The sequence below is a fragment of the Stegostoma tigrinum genome, chromosome 2 (genome assembly GCF_030684315.1).
Source record: "Stegostoma tigrinum isolate sSteTig4 chromosome 2, sSteTig4.hap1, whole genome shotgun sequence".
NCBI lineage: Eukaryota > Metazoa > Chordata > Chondrichthyes > Orectolobiformes > Stegostomatidae > Stegostoma > Stegostoma tigrinum.
The window spans coordinates 148,292,950-148,307,390 of record NC_081355.1 but is presented as its reverse complement, the minus strand read 5'-3'; the positions used below and the strand labels follow the sequence as shown (position 1 = coordinate 148,307,390).

The 14,441-nt window shown below is 39.8% G+C and overlaps 1 protein-coding gene across 1 annotated transcript in view; it reads left to right on the top strand.

Moving 5' to 3' along the window:
* The window catches only part of LOC125447596 (WD repeat-containing protein 48), a 101,897-nt gene extending 88,066 nt beyond the window's left edge, over positions 1–13,831 (top strand). The window contains exons 15-19 of the mRNA XM_048522140.2: positions 248–353; positions 695–782; positions 1,761–1,837; positions 5,520–5,712; positions 6,459–13,831. Of these exons, the coding sequence (XP_048378097.1) occupies positions 248–353; positions 695–782; positions 1,761–1,837; positions 5,520–5,712; positions 6,459–6,554 (560 nt within the window). The 3' untranslated portion in view covers positions 6,555–13,831. The remainder of the gene's footprint in view (positions 1–247; positions 354–694; positions 783–1,760; positions 1,838–5,519; positions 5,713–6,458) is intronic.
* Positions 13,832–14,441: the final 610 nt, after the last annotated feature.

Genomic DNA, 14,441 nt, shown 5'->3' with positions numbered 1-14,441 from the left:
TAGATTGGCATGTTGGGATGAGCTTCGTGTGGAGCGTTAACACAGCCATAGATATTTGGGCCAGTTGACCTGTTTTAGTGCTATGTCTCTGTTCAGAGATGAACTCAACCTCAGTTGCTCAGAAATAGTTAATTTTGGCTGTTGAATTTCTCTAAGTGTGATGTGTTTTTTTTAAAAGATGTTTCTACATATACCAATTTAAAGTTAATTTTGTTTGAGAAAATTGGTGATTTTTTTTTCATTTTAGTTAATGGAGAACAAGAAAACAGGATTCAGAAGGGCAATGGTTATTTCCAGGTGCCACCCCACACTCCAGTCATCTTTGGTGAAGCAGGTGGTCGCACTCTCTTCAGGTACCACGACCTAACATAATGTTTTGACCAATAGCCATGTAGACTACATAGAGGTTTCAATGTGTGTCTTCAGGAGAATGTTAACTACACAGCCTAAACACAAGCATATTTATGTTACAACTACTAATTAAACCTAGAAAAAGTTGAACATTAATTCTGGCAGTGAAACTGTAGAGAACTGAACCATTCTTTGTTTGAACAACAGATTCAGTTTAGTTACCAAATTTTCAAAAATTGTCCTCATCACATGCATCTTTTTGCGTCCCTTGCGTCTTTTTGTTATCCCTATTCCTTAATCATCGAGCAAAGACAGAATAACTTCATTTAGTTCTTTTTTGCAGGCTTTTGTGCCGTGATGCAGGAGGTGAAACTGAATCAATGCTTCTAAATGAAACCGTGCCTCAGTGGGTGATAGACATCACTGTAGACGTAAGTAGCCTACCCGATTCAAATTCTCCCACTTCCACAGAAATACTCTTAACATCTCAATGTCAATGTTATTTGTTTGCTCAAAACAATTTTACTACTCTCTACTGTAATATCTTGTATCTATAAAGCGCCTTTAACACATAGAAATGTCCCAAGGCTTTTAACAAAGGTGTTATAAGATAAAGTGTCACAGGGCCACATAAGAAACGAGAGCCTTGTCAAAGGAATAGGTTTTGTGAAATATCTGAGGGCAGTGAGTAAAAGACGTGGAGAGTTATGTGAAACGTGGGTGGTAGCTTGGATCTAGTAGTACTAGCTATTGTACTAGCACAAGTTTTTTAAAAAAAACTTACATCGCAAATAGGGGGCAGGACCATACTCATTAACCTTAACTCCTAAAGTCCAGCTTATCAAAGTGCTGTACTAGCTGTTGACAGTCTACAGTTTGCCAAAGACCAGCTGTCTTCATCTCAAACTTCAACAAGGTTACCTTAGTGTCTCTTTTAACAGGAATATTAAAGTGAATTTTGGTCAGATTTTTCAAGTTTCTTGCCACGTCATCTTGGTACTTCACCTGTCTTTCCTCCAGCAGTTGCATCCTGTGTGTACAAATACGTAGCACTGTGCCTTAATGCACAAAATCTAAATTGCTTTTCCCCTTACATTTGCTAAAAACAAAAGCAGATTTGCCTAAATTGGAGCCGTGCTTTCATTTTCCATTCAAGGTTGGATGATGTGGAATCCTTTGCACAGCAGCCAAGGTGAATGTGCTGGAAAATCTGATTGTTGATTTACCTGAAGGGGAATCTCAACAGTAAAGCAGCACTCTCTTTTTTAAACTCAACAACTTGACTCATAATTCTTACAAAATTTACTTGGTGTTATGTTCCCCCTTTCAAATTTTCTCATTCCATATTTCTTTGTCATTGTGATGCCCGTGACCTATTGTGCCACTTTTTTTTTCCCTTTCTTTTGCAGAAAAACATGCCCAAATTCAACAAAATTCCATTCTACCTCCAGCCTCATTCTTCCTCCGGAGCAAAGACACTTAAAAAGTAAGTCGACAGAATTAAACAGGTCTTCAGAACGATACTCACTTCCCCAAGCAGATGGTTTGACCCTGCTTTAATGCTGAGAACAGCTGCCTCCTCTTTGGTTCACCTTTGGACATTTTGTTCTTTTGGCTCTGAGTTTGATCAATGGGAATATACAGATGAAGTTTTAAAATCATTACTTGTCTAAACTGAACATTGTGCATAAGTTATCAAGGCAGTGAATTTTGTAAAGTGATACTGTAGTAATAGAACATCTTTTGTATGACGACTTGCTGAACTTAATCCTTTTTTATTTGTTCTTTCGGTATTTAAAGTGGCTATTATAAAGTGGTTGGGAAAACTGTTCACAAAAGCTAAACTGTCAGTATTTAACTGAAAGTTTTTCCATTTCAAAGCGTTTGTTTAATATCACTGAGCTTTGTGTTCTGGTGCTATTCTGATTTCAGAATAGAGTTCTGGCATATCTGGACCTGGCTGAAGTCTGCAGAATTTAGAGAATAGGGTGGATGGGAAGAAATATTTCCTTTTTAGTGGCGGGGTCAATAACCAGGAGGCATAGACTTAAAGCAAGAGGTAGAATGTTTATAAGGGATTTGAGGAAAGGGTTTCTAACCAAGAGGCTGGTGAGTATCTGGAACTCTGCCTAAGAGGTAGAGACAGGATCCCTCAACATCAAAGTAGTGTTTAGATGAGCACTTGAAATGCCATAGCATATAACACTATCAGACATGTGCTGGTAAATGGGATTAGTAGAGATTAAAACCAGCATGACATGATGGGCTGAAAAGCCTCTTTACATGCTGTAAAACTGATTCTGTTCTGTTTGAGAACAAACCTGGCAAGCAGTTTCACAAAACCTTGAAGAATCTTAGAAAAGGGCCATCCAGAGAGAGGAGTAAACCTTGAGGTATGTGGATAATTGTTCACTCATGGTCCTATTCCCCATCGCCAATTCCTTTTGACCCCCTGTCATAAGAGGCACTAACATTCTTCCCTATTCTGTCTTGGAAAACATAGATCAGTGTGCTGTTAATATTTCTTAAAAAGGATGATTGAGAATTTTTTTCATTTAAATAGTACTTCACAAAGAAGGTTGCTGGTAAAACAAGAGGCAAGAGTGAGTTTATTAATCCTGTTATCCTAATCTCTGGCAGTTCACCCATAAACTTCAAAATGTGGCTGAATTACTGCCCAAAAGCATGGTGCAGTATCAGAAGACAAAAGCCCCTATTGTCTCCTATTCTGTCCAGCAGAGGCAAACTGCTGCCCCAGAAGGAGCAAAGACAAAATGAACTATAGTGATCTTCTGTCTGTGATTTGATTGCTGCTATTAATTAATATCCAGTTGTGCTAGTTCAGTTTTTTGACTGCTTCTGCATATTGCTGTTGCAGTCTGCTTTGATTTACAAGAAGTCTTTGTAGGTCTGCCAAAGGAATTTAAGAACTTGAAGCAGGCCATTCAGATTGCTGTACATATTTCTGTTTTGTTAACCCTTGTGTCTTTTCACTTAATTTAGCCTGCTCCCCTTTCTAACACCACTTCTTCTTTCCAAGCAAATCCATTCCTGTCAATTGGTCTGATACTAGCTGGGTTAGTGCCTTTCACATTCCCACAGTCCAATTTGGAGTGTTTTGTTTTTCCAGGCGCTCTCCAGTGTAAATTCCATTTCCGCAATGTTTTTTGATAGGATTTGGTCATTGCTGAGAAGTCAGTGTTGTGCTTTCTCCAAGCTGCTGGCTGTTTTACAAACAAATATCTCACCGAGAGCACAGCTGAGGAGGATAAAGAGTGAACTGCATACAAGTTAAATCCATGTCAAAGGCTTGTAACAGCCAGAGTGTATATTAATCGTACGGACTTTCCTAGGTGGATGATAATGCTCGTTAGTAAGTGATTGCCAATGACATTTTTGATATATCTGCAAATGTTCCAGGTAAATTCAAACTGCTAATTCTGACCCAATGCAGCTCAATGTACTCCTGTGCTGTGATATTTCTCCTGTAAATCTAATACTAATCCCAAGGACAAAGTGTTCTCAATAATTGGGTTCTTTGTGTTGAGCTCAGAAAATACAGACTGTACTTTGCCAAGTTCCACCTAGAAGGAGCAGCAGCAGTTCACATAAACAATCGCAGTTATGTCCCTTTTTTAATTTGAATTCCTGACCAAATGCTGTGGTTTGCAAATCTTAAACCAATCATTTTAACCTGAAAGCTTCAAAAATTCTGATTTGATGTTTTTTAATAAAAAAGCCCAACTTGATTCTGCATGCACATACAGTATCATGGCATCTCAACTTATTGTAATTATACAGGGCCTTCATGTGACTACACCTAGAATATTGTTTGCAATTTTTGTCTCCTGCCTAAGGAAGGATGCCCTGGCTGTGGAAGCAACAAAGGTTTACCAGACTGATTTCTGGGATGCAGGACTGTGACATACAAAGAGAGACTATTCAGTTTTGGACTACATTGACTGGACTTTTGAATAACGAAAAGGGAACTCATAGAATTTTATTGGTTTTAACAGGACTAGACAGGGTAAACACAAGAACAATGTTCCAGATGATCAGGGAGCCCAGGAGCAGGGTCACGTTCTAAGGATATGGGGTTGGCCCTTTAGGGCTGAGATGAGAAATTTATTCATCCAGAGTGGTGAGCCTGTGGAATTCTTTGAGGCTAAAACATTGAATGTTTTCAAGAAGGAGTTAGATATGGTTCTTGCGTCTAAAGCGAACAAATGGTAGGGGAAGAAAGAGGGAACAGGATACAGAGTTGGATGATCAACCATGATCGCCTTGAATGATGGACCAGGTTCGAAGGGCTAAATGGCCCACTCCTGTTCTCTGCACCTTTGTGTTTGCCGTGCACTATAAACAAGAATCACTCTGGAAAGTGTGCTTATTTTGCATTGCTATAAAAAATTGTTTTATCATTTGATATCCAAAACTTGTACAATTATTCAACAAACCGTAGCACTCAATGCAAATGTGACACTTTAAAATAAATTGAAAATGAAAGGTGATTTAAAATTTTGAATAGAAATTTGTTGGGGCTGGGGCCTAAATTATTAAATGCTTTTCTTGGTGTCATGATTGCCTTTATGTAACAAAGTTGTTGGTTCAAATGCCACTCCATTCCAGGGAGTTGAGCACTCAATTCCAAGCCAGCAATCCTGTCTGGTACAGCCCTGAGGCAGTGCCGCACTGTCAGAGGGGCCATCTTTCAGTTAAGAAGTTAAATAGCATCCCGTCTACTTTCTCAGGCATGTGTAAACTACTTTTGGAATTGTTTTGGAAAGGAGCAGTGGCTTTTGCCCTGGTCCCCTAGCCAATATTAATCCCTCAATCAACATCCCGAAAATAGATTTCCTATGTTATCGTATTGCAGCATGTGGAAGGTTGTTGAGTGCAAATTGACTGCCATGTTTCCTATGTGACTGCATTTCAGAAGTACTTAATTGGTTTTGTGAAGCCCTTTACGATTCCCAAATGTTCTAACATACTACATTTTAATGTATAATTTTTAAAATGCTGACTGGTCTGCTGTTAAATTGGTCTTGTACCTTGACTTCTGACATGCATGTGCTTTTTTGTCCCATCATTTGATTTATGAATGTTAATCAATATTCAGAGATTGTTGCAATCGTGCTAACAACTTGCACCTCCGAACAATTTTCCAGAGATCGTTTGTCAGCTAGTGACATGCTACAGGTTCGAAAAGTGATGGAACATGTTTACGAGAAGATCATCAATCTAGACAATGAATCTCAAACAACCAGCTCCTCAAACAATGAGAAACCTGGAGAGCAAGACAAAGAAGAAGACATTGCTGTGCTGGCAGAGGAGAAGATTGAGTTACTTTGTCAGGATCAGGTTAGCGTGCTTCCTAATTTGTTTTCCATTTACCTTGGAAGATCTCGTAGTTGTCGGCGTACTAATCTGTGGTAGCACTTCTGCTTCACGAAGACCCATTTCAGATAATTGAACATATAACATTGTCTGATACTACAAGGCAATGTAGATAGAGCACTACCCTGTTTATTTTGGGGTGGTGTCTACTGCTCATTAATGAGGTTAAATCAAGATCCCCAGATGAATGTAAAAGATACGATGGCACTGTTCTAAGATGATCAGCAGAGTTCCAGTGCTGTGGCCAAGAGCAACCCCAAGCCACAGCTCTCTGAGTGAGTGCTGTATTGTCAAAGGTGCTGTCCTGAGATTCAGGAATCCCATTTGCCTGCTTTTGTGGGTCAAATGGAAATAAAAGACTTGGGACCAAATCTTGGCAGAATATTGGCCACTTTTTTAATCACTGAAAGAGAATAATTGATTAACCTGTTAATGAGGAGTTGGCACCGAATGTTCACTGTACTGCCTCAAGCCTTTATCTGTTAAAATTAATATTTCATGTAAAGTCCATCAAGATGATGTTAGACAAAAGTGCTGCATAAAAGCCATACTGTTTTGTTCATGAGAGCTTGTGAACGTGCTGAAGATGTTTGTTGTTTCCACATCGACCAACCTACCCAGTTCTGTAGTTTTGATTTGTTTGGTAATTCTTATCGCATTAAAGTCCTCAAATAGTTTAATTCTCATACTATATAAATTTAAACCACCAGGTGCTGGATCCAAACATGGATCTGCGGACAGTCAAACATTTCATCTGGAAGAGTGGAGGAGACCTGACGCTTCACTATCGGCAGAAGTCGACGTGATATTTAACCGGAAATGGCAGAGTGCTTTGACTCGGAGGCCAATAGTCTCATTGCGAACTTTCTCGTCGGCGCCTAATCTCATTACCTGTAAAGGGTTAAAAGAGCAGTAACAGTGCCCCACGCACTACTCTGCATTAGACCCAGCTCACTGACTGATTTTAGTCCAGTATGGATAACAGCGTCAAATTATACGGAAAGATCTACTGCTACACAATATAGGAAGATTTGCAGAATGTAAATTGAATTTAATCCCAGTGCACTGTCTTGATTTGAATGGGCAGGGTGGAGATTACTGTAGCTTTTATAGTATGGTGAGGAAGACACTGCCCAGTGTACAAAGCATAGATAAATGATCCAGCTAATGGATGTAACTGTTTCATCAGTAGGTGTCCTTTATTTGTTTCTAACTCACTGCCTACCCAGTAACATTTCCTGCATGGGCACCACACTAGCTTTTGCTGTCACCGTACAATGTGATGTTATTCATCACCGCAAATTCTTGTTTCCGTACGTTCCAGAATGTTCTTGTTAGATGTTGTTTTAATGCCACTAATTTTGATGGCTTCTTTGGGAAATGAATGCACACGTGGAATTGTAAGACCATGTGCAGCAACCATATTCATTACTAGTGTTGAACTTAGTGTCACCAGTTGTTAAATGTGCTTGTTATTTGTGAACTGTGCCCCAGATTGACTGTTCCTGCTGCTTGAGCTGTAGTCTGTTATTTTGTTAAATTCAGCTAGTGGTGCTACATTTGTCAAATGTTAATCTTTTGATGTGTCAGAGCAGGGGACTTTGTAGAGCTGCTTTATTTGGGAAGAGTACTAAAAATAGTAGGACACGAGGGCACAAGTTCATGGTTAACAGGGCAGGTTTGTGACAGATGCCAGTATATATTTCTTTGCATTGGAGTGATCACAGCTCAGAGTGAAGCCAAGCTATTGCACTTAGTCTTATGGTAAGATTGATATTATTAAAGGAAGAAGGTCCAGTGGGCTGCAAGCCATCTTGATCCAAGACCAATCTTGTGAGACGAGTGTTGTAAATAAGACATTTTTTTATTCAATTGACTATTAACAGACAAGATTTTTAGAAGAATTTTTTAAGAAAAAGCTTTGAGACTTTGTAGTTGATTGCAAAACTAATTCCTTTTGGATGGTCCAGATCCAGAGTTGAACCATTAAGGCTGGAATAAAGTAATATTTAACTCAGTGTGGTACTTTCAATCTAATACGCTGTAGATATACACAAAACAGAGCAGATAACCTTGTGATGTTTTGTCACAGAACTTGTGTATATTTTATATTGTAAATTATATTTGTGTTCAAGGCCTTTCCAATTTATGAAATCCAGTTGCAAGTCTTTTAAACTAACGTTAAAAGTACTGAAAAGTTCATCGGCTCATACTGCAGAGAAATGTTATTGCTATTTTTAAGCAATTATCCATTTTGTGACAGTGTGATTTTCTTGTCATTTTCCTCTATCTGTTGATATATGCACATCAACTAATTATTATACTGAGACCTGCGGTTGCACCAGAGTGCCCCTCAAGAAAATTTTATTGTGCTGAATTTGGAGAAAGTAAAGTCACCAATTCAGAAAAGTCAGATAAGACCTAGTTCTGAGGAAGGATCACTGGACTGGAAATTTTAACTTTGATTTCTGTCCATGATGCTGCCAGACTGGCTGAGTTTTTTTCCTGCAGTTTCTAATTTCCAGCATCCAATTTTTTTTGACAACTTGAGCTAATGTGAGAGTCGCTTGAGGCTTTGGCAACTCTCTTGCACTGAGGTCCTTCCTGTGGACGACAATAATAAACTGCACTATCTCAAACGGCAGGGGAGAAATATTTAATTCTCAACCAACCTCGCATTGTGCAATTTATTATGTTACTGTCTGCAGGACCTTTTAGGAAATAAGTGGGCTCCTGTAGTTTTATATCCATCTACATTTTTAAAGGACTTCCTTAAGTGCAGAATGGGGCATCATCAGGTTGTGAAATGTGCTATTAAAATGCAAATCTGCCCCTCTGACCAGAGGAATTTTTCTCAATTTCTAGGATTCTTGTCCTTTTCATAATGTGCTGCACCATTAATGGGAGAATTGTTTATTGGATGTAAAAGTGTCTTTTGTTCCCACATATTGCAGCGTAATTGTCAATTGTCTGTTTAAAAACTAGATTTCATTAGTTATTTTAAGTATTGAACACTTTAATTCATTCCAGGGGATGCACTAATATGGGAAGAACATCTCCAAGCAAAACCTGCAGCATCATGGTCCAGCATATCTTCCACTGTACCATGAACATCAAGCCAAGGGATCAAACTTGGTTCAAAGAAGAATGCAGGAGGCCATGCCAGGCGCTGCCCTTGAGATACCTCATAATGAGGTGTTAACTTGGTGAAGCTGTAAAGTAGGACTACTTGCATGTGAAGCATTATGAGCTGCAAGGGATAGTCATGGCTGAGCAATTCCACATTAGTGGATCGTACCTGAGCTCTGCAGTTCCACCACATCCACATGTGAATGTTGGTGGATAAATGAACAACTCACTGGAGGAAGCACCACAAATATCCCCATCCTCAATGATGGGAGAGCCTGGCACATCAGTGCAAAGGACAGGGCTGAGGTATTTCAACAAACTTCAGCCAGAGGTTGGCACCCACCTCAGCGTCCTCTAGAGGTTTTCAGTGTTCAGCCAATTTGATTCACTCTGTATCAAATCTAGAAATGGTTGAAGGTACTTGATACTTGTAAGGCTCAGAGTCTTGCCAGCTTTTCAATGGTAGTACTGAAGACTTGTGCTCCAGAGCTTGCTGCTTACCAAGCCTAGCTGTACTAGTGCAGTACAACTCTGGCATCTAATACTCAGATACGTCCTGCACAAAAAATCAGAACAAGTCCAACATAACCAATTACTGCCCCATAAGTCTACTCTCACCCATCACTAAAGTGTTGACGACATCAACAGTGCTATTGAGCAGCATCTGCTCAGTAACACCCAGTTTGGGTTCCGCCAGGGCCGCTCGGCTCCTGAGCTCATTACAACTTTAGTTCAAGCGTGGATAAAATAGCTGAATTCCAGAGGTGTGGTGACAGTGACTGCCCTTGATGTCAAGGCTGCATTCAACGGAGTGTGACATCAAGGAGTCAAACTGGAGTCAATGGAAATCCAAGGCAAAACTTTTGTGACTACTGAGTTGGAGTCATGCCTAGCACAAAGGAAGATGGTTGTGGTTGTTGGAGATCAGTCGCCTCGGCTCCAGGGAAATCTCTTCCTCAATATTTTTCTCATCGACCTGTTGAGAGTGATTGCAACACACCTCTAGAGCAGGTGGGACTTGAACACAGGCTTCCTAGCTCGGAGATATGGACATTACCACTGCATCAGAAGTGCCAGTGGGATAGGTTCTTCAACAATGCTGTTCGTTATGGAGTTCCAGGATCTTAATCCAATGAAGTGGTGGATGCAGGTACAGTTACCATAGTTAAGATATTTGGATAAATTCACGAGGAGGAAAGGTTTGAAGGGAAATCAGCCAAGCACAGGCAGGTGGGACTGGTTTAGTTTGGGAGCATGGTCACGGTGGACTGGATGGACTGAAGAGTCTGTTTCCATGCTGTACGACTGCGTGATAAAGAAGAATCACCATTTTCCAAAAGGGACAGTGTGATTGAGAGAGAACCAACCCAGTCTGTGTACCTTCCTACCCAACTTTGCCCAAACTCTCCCTGTTCACTACTGCTTGTCCAGCTTATCCTTAATTCCATCTATTGGCTTTGACCACCACACTCCTCAGTGTTGAAATTTCTTTTGGTACCCTTATGGGATATTTTGGTGGCTATCTTGTATTGATTGCTCTAGTTTTTAGTATCTCCCGAAGAGGAAACATTTCCCTCTAAGGTCTCTTGAAATTTTTCATTATTTTAAAGATGTCTGAGTCACCCTTCCAACACTTCCTGTGGGGAAATAACAAGCCTATCCATCATTTCCTGCTATGCATACCATGTATTTCTAATATCATCCTTATAAATCCCAGCACTCCTCAGAGACCTGCCATATCATCCTTACAAATGGCACACTAGAACTTCCATGCAGTACTCTTAAGCGTGACCTTTTAATGATGTTCACTGCAGTTTCAGAAAAACTTCCCTACTTTTTACTTCAGCATCTAGATTAGATTCCCTACAGGCCCTTCAGCCCAACAAGTCCACACTGCCCCTTGAAGCATCCCACCCAGACCCATTCCCCTATAACCCACACACCCATGAACACTATGGGCAATTTAGCATGGCCAATCCACCTAACCTGCACACCTTTGGACTGTGGGAGGAAACCGGAGGAAACCCAGGCAGACATGGGGAGAATGTGCAAACTCCACACGGTCGCCCAAGGTGGGAATTGAACCCGGGTCCCTGGCGCTGTGAGGCTGCAGTGCTAACCACTGAGCCACCATGCTGCCCCTAAATTTAGAGAAAATGATATTCTCTTGAATGAAAGAAAAATATGGGAAGATACTGGATGTCTGAATCAAACAGATTGCTGGAGAAACTCAGCAGGTCTCGTATTAAAATGTGAGGCTGGATGAACACAGCAGGCCCAGCAGTATCTCAGGAGCACAAAAGCTGACATTTCGGGCCTAGACCCTTCTGGTATTATCTTTGGAGAAAGAAACAGAATTAATGTTTCAAGTCCAATATGCCACCTCTTCAGAACCCAGATATTCCTTTGCAGTCACTTTTCCTTGCTCATAAGTGATAAATTTATCAGTTCTTCTGAAGGGTTCAGATTTTCAAAAATGCATTTAGATGATTAAGATGAAATTTTAGATTTAAGAATGTTCTCTCATTCAATGAAGAGCAACAGGCAACTTTTTTTTTAAAAAAAGAGAAGAATCTCCTGTGTTGGCAGGACACGAAAGTATCCCTGAGAATTAAAGGGAGTCACTTCTCACCATTTTTTTTGTGTCAATGTCTCATACATTCCCTGGATGTTTATATTCGAAGCAAAGTCCCAAGATGATTTTGGATTGTCACAAACACAGTTCCTGAAGTGTGTCTGTCTGGATTGGTGATGATACAGAATAAGCAGAGGGCTATAGACAGGTTTAGCAAGTGGTCAGAAATTTGGCAGATGAACTATACTATAGGGAAATGTGAGGTTGTACGCTTTGGCAGAATGAGTAGGAGATTTGAATATTATTTAAATGGAGGAAAACTGCAGTAAGCTACAGCACTCAGATTTGGGAGCCCTTGTGCATGGATTGTAACAAGCTAGTGTACAAGTTTAGAAGATAATAAAGAGGGCAAAAGGAATGCTTATTTCAAAGGGACTGGAATATGAAAATGAGGTTTAGCTAAAACTATACAAGGCACGAGTCAGACCACAGTTGCACTGTTATGAAAATTTTATTCCCTGATCTAAGGAAAGGTATACTGGCAATGGAGGCAGTCCAGGAAAGATTCACTGGGCTGAACACCGATCTAGAGAGACTGCTTTATGCAAAGAGATTGAGTAGGTTACGACAGTACTCATTAGAATTTAGAAGAATAAGAGACAATCTTATTAAAACACAAGATTTTTAGAGTAGATGCAGAGAAGTTGTTTCCCCATGTTTTGTGTGTGTGTGTGTGTGTTCAGAACCAGAGAGTACCATTTCAAAATAATGGGTTGCACATCTAAGACCATGATAAGGAGAACTTTTATCTGAGGATAGTAAATGTAACGGATAGGGCTGTTGAGGCTGGGTCATAAGTATGTTTAAGGTTGAGAGAGATTTTTAATCAGTTGAGGATTATTAGATCAGCTATGATCTCATTGAATAGCAGAAGAGATTTGCCAGCAGAATGGCCTACATGTGCTCCTGAGTCTGATACCTGGCATTCCTCACAGAAGGCAGAGAATGGTAGGTTTCTGAAATGCAACTCGTACCCACTGTGATTCTGGGTATTTTGTAGAAGCTGAGTTTGAGGAAAAGTATGAAGAATTTTAAGCATCTGTGCCTGATGAATGTTTGTTGACAAGTTTAATGGATGGAAAAGATGTGAAATTAACAATTTGATAAAATCACAGTATATCTGGTGATCTTTTCCAGTGTTCTCAAAATTAATTTTACATCTTTGTTAATATATTTTGTTTCACTAACTTCACGTGGATGTGGACTATTTGGCAGTACCTTGAATCTGGGCCATCTGAAGTTATGCGAATTATGAGAAGATCCCCTCCCTACCTCCTCACCTATACTCTCCTCTCTACCTATCTTCTTTTCTCTCCATCTTCGGTCTGCCTCTCCCTCTCTTCCTATTTATTCCAGTTCCCTCTCCCCATCCCCCTCTCTGATGGGTCTCAGCCCGAAACGTCAGCATTTGTGCTCCTGAGATGGTGCTTGGCCTGCTGTGTTCATCCAGCTCCACACTTTGTTGTCTTGGATTCTCCAGCATCTACAGTTCCCATTGTCACATCTGAAGTTATGCACTCTCTTTGAACTAACCCAGTTTCACAGCAGGTAGGATAGTGTTGAGGATGTGCAGGCTTTGTTATGTTGATCAATGAGGTTGATTTTGGGTTGGGGAATGGGAGGCACAGTTTATTTTGGATATTACTTTTAGTTTAATAGTGGAAGCAGGTCCAGTACAGTGCATTAAATATTTGACAATAATGGAGGAAACCTGGAAAATCTTGGTTTATTTGTTCAGTGTCCAGTAATAAGCAACTCACCTGCTGTTAGCTATTATTCCAAACCCATACTTCAGAGGTAATAGTTTTGTTGTTGAAGTTTCCAAATTATTGTCAAGAGATCAAAATGAAAAAGCCTCATGCCAGGAAGCCTAAAAATTTTTCAAAATCAGAAAAAGCAGCAAATAAATCACTATCCACATTTGAAAAGGAAAAGATAATTATGGGTTAGTGTGGTGAGCTTTTAACAACAGAACTGGATTCCTAACTCAAAACATAACTACTTACTGCCCCCATCCCATCTGCTGTTGTTCCATGCACTGATTGGTCACCATGAATATTCTGCATTTATGCTAAGTAACAGACAAATTGGTCAACCATTGATGTAATAACAACATGCTGGAAATGTGCATCCAATCTCAGTATCTGACCGGTTTTAATCGTTACATACAACATTTATCTGGGATATCTTTCCTCCAGTGGAGACCGACCATTTAATGGTCTGATTTTCAGGCTTGCGTCAATAAACCACCCTTTATAAACTGCTACATATTGTTATTTTTCTGTAAAACTAGTAATTGATTAAACTTGCAGTGTTGACCATGGTTGTCACCTTTACTATCAATGCCTGTTTGCACAATACCCTCAACACTATATGTAAAAATAATTAATGAAAATGCTGATATAACTTGGGTTTTGCATATCCTCCACTGGAAGCTAAATACAAATGTGATAAGCCAGAATTGGTTTTTCAAGATCTATTTGCTTTGCCTGCTTCCAGTATTTCATCCATGCTACAATATTGTGTTGTATGGTGAAAGCTCTTTACAGAATACTGCTGTGACATACTCTGACTTACTCAAGTTACACCTTCCCTCCAGCCTTGCATTGCATTGTGAGCCAGTTAACCCAGTTCATTGAAGCAGATTGATCCACAGTGCTTTTAATTGGAAACCTGTCAGGGTGGTGTAATGCTAAACTCTGACAAATTCTGCTGAGTTTCCACATGTTAAATATAAAACTTCTAATACAAAGTTTTAAGAATTCTGGATTTTTCGGGCATTTTTATTGTTGAGGCTTTTTTTTGTGTGGTGAGGAAGAAAGGAATTTGTTGAGCTCGTGAACTTTGAAGCTTTTGAATGCTTGCTATGATGTAAACTTACAAGAGAAATTGTATAACAGGAAGCAAATCAATTGAAGCTGAAGATCTG